Raw genomic sequence first — 6,698 nt, forward strand, 5'->3', positions numbered from 1 at the left:
GTCTCGGTGTTTATCTCAGTGTGAGTGTGTCTCAGTGTGAGTGTGTCTAAGTGTTTATCTCAGTGTGTGTGTCTCAGTGTTTATCTCAGTGTGTGTTTATCTCAGTGTGTGTGTCTCAGTGTGAGTGTGTCTCTGTGTTTATCTCAGTGTGAGTGTGTCTCAGTGTGAGTGTGTCTAAGTGTTTATCTCAGTGTGTGTGTCTCAGTGTGAGTGTGTCTCAGTGTGTGTGTCTCAGTGTGAGTGTGTCTAGGTGTTTATCTCAGTGTGAGTGTTTATCTCAGTGTGAGTGTTTCTCAGTGTGAGTGTGTCTAAGTGTTTATCTCAGTGTGTGTGTGTCTAAGTATGAGTGTTTCTCAGTGCTTATCTAAGTGTGTGTGTCTCAGTGTGTGTGTCTCAGTGTTTATCTCAGTGTGAGTGTGTCTCAGTGTGTGTGTCTCAGTCTGTGTGTCTCAGTGTGAGTGTGTCTCAATGTTTATCTCAGTGTGAGTGTGTCTCAGTCTTTATCTCAGTGTGATTGTTTCTCAGTGTGAGTGTGTCTCAGTCTTTATCTCAGTGTGAGTGTGTCTCAGTGTTTATCTCAGTGTGTGTGTCTCAGTGTGAGTGTGTCTCAGTGTGAGTGTGTCTAAGTGTTTATCTCAGTGTGAGTGTGTCTCAGTGTTTATCTCAGTGTGAGTGTGTCTCAGTGTGAGTGTGTCTAAGTGTTTATCTCAGTGTGAGTGTGTCTCAGTGTGAGTGTGTCTAAGTGTTTATCTCAGTGTGAGTGTGTCTCAGTGTGTGTGTCTCAGTGTGTGTGTCTCAGTGTGAGTGTGTCTCAGTGTTTATCTCAGTGTGAGTGTGTCTCAGTGTGAGTGTGTCTCAGTGTTTATCTCAGTGTAAGTGTGTCTCAGTGTTTATCTCAGTGTGTGTGTCTCAGTGTGAGTGTGTCTCAGTGTGAGTGTGTCTAAGTGTTTATCTCAGTGTGAGTTTGTCTCAGTGTTTATCTCAGTGTGAGTGTGTCTAAGTGTTTATCTCAGTGTGAGTGTGTCTCAGTGTGAGTGTGTCTAAGTGTTTATCTCAGTGTGAGTGTGTCTCAGTGTTTATCTCAGTGTGTGTTTATCTCAGTATGTGTGTCTCAGTGTGAGTGTGTCTCAGTGTGATTGTTTCTCAGTGTGAGTGTGTCTCAGTGTGAGTGTGTCTCAGTGTTTATCTCAGTGTGAGTGTGTCTCAGTGTTTATCTCAGTGTGTGTTTATCTCAGTGTGTGTGTCTCAGTGTGAGTGTGTCTCAGTGTTTATCTCAGTGTGAGTGTGTCTAAGTGTTTATCTCAGTGTGATTGTTTCTCAGTGTGAGTGTGTCTCATTGTTTATCTCAGTGTGAGTGTGTCTCATTGTTTATCTCAGTGTGTGTGTCTCAGTGTTTATCTCAGTGTGTGTGTCTCAGTGTGAGTGTGTCTCAGTGTTTATCTCAGTGTGTGTGTCTCAGTGTGAGTGTGTCTCAGTGTTTATCTCAGTGTGTGTGTCTCAGTGTGTGTGTGTCTCAGTGTTTATCTCAGTGTGTGTGTCTCAGTGTGAGTGTGTCTCAGTGTTTATCTCAGTGTGAGTGTGTCTAAGTGTTTATCTCAGTGTGATTGTTTCTCAGTGTGTGTGTCTCATTGTTTATCTCAGTGTGAGTGTGTCTCAGTGTTTATCTCAGTGTGATTGTTTCTCAGTGTGAGTGTGTCTAAGTGTTTATCTCAGTGTGTGTGTCTCAGTGTGTGTGTCTCAGTGTGAGTGTGTCTCAGTGTTTATCTCAGTGTGAGTGTGTCTCAGTGTTTATCTCAGTGTGATTGTTTCTCAGTGTGAGTGTGTCTCAGTGTTTATCTCAGTGTGAGTGTGTCTCAGTGTTTATCTCAGTGTGTGTTTATCTCAGTGTGTGTGTCTCAGTGTGAGTGTGTCTCAGTGTTTATCTCAGTGTGTGTGTGTCAGTGTGAGTGTGTCTCAGTGTTTATCTCAGTGTGAGTGTGTCTCAGTGTGTGTGTCTCAGTGTGTGTGTCTCAGTGTGTGTGTCTCAGTGTTTATCTCAGTGTGAGTGTGTCTAAGTGTTTATCTCAGTGTGTGTGTGTTTCAGTGTGAGTGTGTCTAAATGTGAACCAATGTAATTTTGTGAAAGTTTGTTCGAATGCGGGTTGTGCTAAAGTCTGTGAAAATGCAGTCTTGACATTGTTTGGTGCAGAGCCAGACCCTCCCCTCGCAGACGGAGTCTTCACAGATGTCAAGTTTTCATTAGACAATCTTCTCACTGAGTGTGAAGTCAGGGTTATAAGATGGGTTCACACTGGAGTGTGATCCTGTGTAGGAGACCGGATAGGCACCTGGGTGCATGATGGTGTGGATCACGACTGCAGGCTGTAAGGAAGAGAAAAGGAAAGGGTTAATGCTGGGTAATAACTGGGCGGCATGGTCTGTGGGTTTCCCGCAGTGACTACACATCAAACGCAGCTACACATTATCCCACTGCTTTCGCTGGCTGATATACTCATTCAGAGAAACCACCCAACTTTCTCCACTCTCAGCCTCCCCGCAGACATTGGACAACAGAGCTGAGTCTCCGTCAGAGGTTCCTTACCACTGTACTGTCAGTCATGCAGCATCGAAGGCCACGGCAGGTGAAGGTGGAAACAGTGAGAGCAAGAACTAGTTCGAGCACATCGAACATCAGGAGTATCACCTTCAGAGAGGTGGAAATCTGAGCCGGATCAAAATATACAGTGTTAGGCACAGTTAGATACAGTGAAACTCAGTGACACGCAGTGATATACAGTGATACACAGTGATATACAGTGAAACTCAGTGACACGCAGTGATACACAGTGAGATACAGTGAAACTCAGTGACACGCAGTGACACGCAGTGATACACAGTGATATACAGTGAAACTCAGTGACACGCAGTGACACGCAGTGATACACAGTGAGATACAGTGAAACTCAGTGACACGCAGTGACACGCAGTGATACACAGTGAGATACAGTGAAACTCAGTGACACGCAGTGACATACAGTGAGATACAGTGACACATGGTGACACGCAGTGAGATGAATGACACATAGTGAGACATAGTGAGATACAGCGACATACAGTGACACACAGTGACACGCAGTGATATACAGTGAGACACACTGAGGTACAGTGAAACACAGTGACACATAGTGAAACACAGTGACACACAGTGAGACGCAGTGAGGGCCAGTGACCTACAGTGACATACAGTGATACACAGTGACAGACAGTGTGACAGACTGTGACACACACTGGGATACAGTGACACATAGTGAGACACCCTGTGACACACAGTGACCAGTGTGAGAAAGAGTGAATGACAGAGAGTGATTGTCAGAGAGAGTAAGTGAAGACAGTGTGCAAGAGAAACATGAACTGAGCAAGAGAGACACAGAGCGACAAAGAGTGAGAGAAAACTAGAGAGTGAGAGAGAATGAGGCAGAGAAACGGAGAGAGAGATACACACAAAAGCTGCCACCATTACTGACACACACACACTGTACAATAACAGACTGTACTCACATCGAACATGTCCCTGAGCTCCAGGCACAGGTGGAGGTGTGAACAGGATTCAAGGAATAAGTCTGCGAAGTACAGGAATCCTGCGATTGCAGCCGACACCGAGCTGACAATGTTCATCGCCAAGCAGCCAGCAACCTGCAGAGGAGGCAGACAGAGGGGTAAATCAGATACCCTGAATATTACAGTCAGACAGAACGGCACACTCACACACTCACACACACAGTTACACTCACACACTCACACACACATTCACACTCACACACTCACACACTCACACACACATTCACACTCACACACACACTCACACACACACTCACTCACACTCACACACACTCACATTCACACTCACACACACACTCATACTCACACTCACACACACATTCACACTCACACACTCACACACACATTCACACTCACACACACACTCACTCACACACACACTCACTCACACTCACACACTCACACTCACACACACTCACATTCACACTCATACTCACACTCACACACACTCACACACACACTCACACACACACTCACTCACACACACTCACACACACTCACACACTCACACTCACACACACTCACATTCACACTCACACACACACTCATACTCACACTCACACACACTCACATTCACACTCACACACACTCACACTCACACACACACTCACACACTCACACTCACACTCACACTCACACTCACACACACTCACATTCACACTCACACACACACTCACACTCACACACACACTCAAACACACAGACTCTCACACACTCAATCACAGTCACTCAAACACACAATCACACTCACTCACACAGACTCAAACACACTCACACACACAGTTACACTCACACACTCACACACACATTCACACTCACACACTCACACACACATTCACACTCACACACACACTCACTCACACACACTCACACACACACTCACTCACACTCACACTCACACACACTCACATTCACACTCACACACGCTCATACTCACACTCACACTCACACACACTCACATTCACACTCACACACACTCACACTCACACACACACTCACACACTCACACTCACACACACTCACATTCACACTCACACTCACACTCACACACACACTCAAACACACAGACTCTCACACACTCAATCACAGTCACTCAAACACACATTCACACTCACTCACACAGACTCAAACACACTCACACTCACAGACTCAAACACACACACTCTCTCACACACACACTCTCTCACACACACACACACACACACACACACACACACACACACACACACACACACACACACACACACACACAGCCTGACACTTTGCACACTCCATCATTTTACACACTTACCAGACACCTATGTGGCCTCCTTTCTGTTGCGACCGACATCGAGCCTGAAATGATAAACTGTTGGTCGAGATGGCATGAGACGTGGTTCGAGCGAAGGGGCCCATCAGTCACTAACATGCCATTACCACTTGGCACCCTTCCGGAAAGTTCCAGCCTGTGAGCCCAACAGGCCAACACTCGGAGGGGGGGGGGGGGGGGGGGGTGAAGAGTGGGGAGGGGGTGGGTAACGACCCCACATCCCCCCCCTCCCGCCCCCCGAATCACCCCGAGGGCCTCGGAATGAGCCACTTGGGGAGGTCAGCTCCAGGAGCGAACACCGAGTTCAGGAGAGGACGCCTCTTCAGTCACCTCACCCACAGGGCGTTGGCGCACTCTCCCTGCCCGCCATTTTGGAAACCCCGGCACCCACGCAACGCCCGGTTAACGGAGGACCGATCGCAGGCCGAGCGCTCACTCACCAGAAGGCCGCCCCACCATGGTGTTCCAATGATGGCCGTGGTGGAGAGGAGGCTCAGGAAGAGGGGGATCCCGAACGTGAAGTGGACGATCCCCACCATTATCTGGGTCACCTGTGTGGGGGAGGGGAGGCAGGGGCGGGGGGGGTCAAAGGGGAGAGTTCAGAGGTCATTGCTTTGCGTTAGCCACGGACGTCAACGGACAGACACAACAGCCCGAAAGGGGCCGGTAGGCCGGGTACTTACTCCCAGGGCCTTCAGCTCGCCCCGCAGCATCTTCTCGTAGCCCTGCAAGCCCCGGCTGTGCCCCCCGGGCCTGGTGTGCGACCCCTGGCCCTCCCGCGGCTGGCCGTCCACCATACCCAGCAGGCCGCTGGGCGGGGTCGAAGGGTACAGGTTCGTCACCACGGGAACCCTGTCACCAGCGAATCCGGCCGCCGACATCCTTGCCTGCGGGTTAGAAAGGGAGGAGGCGTTAGGGATGGTGGGAGGAGGGGACGGCCAGGGATGAAGGGAGGGAGAGAGGGAACGGGGGGGGGGGGTGAGTTAAAGGGAGGGAGGGTGAGAATGAGGCAGGGAGTCAGGGAGGGAGGGAGGAGGAAGGAGGCGAGGGAGGGAGGGTGAGAATGAGGCAGGGAGTCAGGGAGGGAGGGAGGAGGAAGGAGGCGAGGGAGGGAGGGTGAGAATGAGCGAGTGAGCAAAGAAGAGAACGATGGAGAGATGGAGAGATGGAGAGGGGCAGAGCGAGGGATAGCGGAAGAGACAGGCAAAGTGGGAATGAGGGATGGTGAGAGGGCGGGGGTAGGGAACACGAGAGGCGAAGGGAGGGAGGGCGAGAATGAATGATGGAGTGAGTGACGGAGGGAGAGAGGGAGGGAGCGAGTGATGGAGGGAGAGAGGGAGAGATGGAGGGAGCGGTAGCGGGAGTGAGGATAAGAATGAGGCATAGAGTGAGGAAGGAGGGGAGGGAGGGTGAGAATGAGGGATGCAGTGAGACAGTGGAGCCAGAGAGAGGGAGAAAGTAAGTGGGAAAGAGGGGGACAGGGAGGGAAGGAGCATGCGATGGAGAGAACCAGGGAGCGAGGGTTTGAGAGAGCGAGGGACGGAGGAAGATGAGAAGAAAGACAGTTAAAAAGAGTTGTGTTTATCTGGAGATTTGCACACCTCATGACAAACACAAAGTGCTTCACAAACAATCAAATACTCCCTCAGTATTGATCTTCCGACAGTGCAGCACTCCCTCAGTAGTGACCCTCTGACAGTGCAGCACTCCCTCAGCAATGACCCTCCGAAGGTGCGGCACACCCTCGGTACTGGACCTCCGACAGTGCAGCACACCCTCAGTAGTGACGCTC

The 6,698-nt window shown here is 49.8% G+C and overlaps 1 protein-coding gene across 1 annotated transcript; it reads right to left on the bottom strand.

Annotated features, from left to right (window-relative positions):
• Nucleotides 1–2,238: 2,238 nt before the first annotated feature.
• LOC137345262 (membrane-spanning 4-domains subfamily A member 4D-like) lies at nt 2,239–5,787 on the bottom strand. Its single transcript, XM_068008735.1, has 6 exons — nt 5,590–5,787; nt 5,347–5,457; nt 4,889–4,945; nt 3,538–3,672; nt 2,582–2,701; nt 2,239–2,361 (listed from the first exon to the last, which is right to left on the bottom strand). Exons 1-6 carry the CDS (start codon nt 5,785–5,787, stop codon nt 2,239–2,241), a joined length of 744 nt encoding a protein of 247 aa, XP_067864836.1.
• Nucleotides 5,788–6,698: the final 911 nt, after the last annotated feature.

This window comes from Heterodontus francisci, chromosome 28, assembly GCF_036365525.1.
Source record: "Heterodontus francisci isolate sHetFra1 chromosome 28, sHetFra1.hap1, whole genome shotgun sequence".
NCBI classification, from domain to species: domain Eukaryota; kingdom Metazoa; phylum Chordata; class Chondrichthyes; order Heterodontiformes; family Heterodontidae; genus Heterodontus; species Heterodontus francisci.

What these genes read in the sequence shown, in the direction of transcription:
- LOC137345262 (XM_068008735.1), bottom strand. Translation starts at nt 5,787, where the DNA reads ATGTCGGCGGCCGGATTCGCTGGTGACAGGGTTCCCGTGGTGACGAAC. An exon ending in GCGAGCTGAAGGCCCTGGGA is followed by an intron (nt 5,458 to 5,589) that starts GTAAGTACCCGG and finishes TCCCCCACACAG; the next exon opens with GTGACCCAGATAATGGTGGG. An exon ending in GGAGGCCACATAGGTGTCTG is followed by an intron (nt 3,673 to 4,888) that starts GTAAGTGTGTAA and finishes CCTCCTCTGCAG; the next exon opens with GTTGCTGGCTGCTTGGCGAT.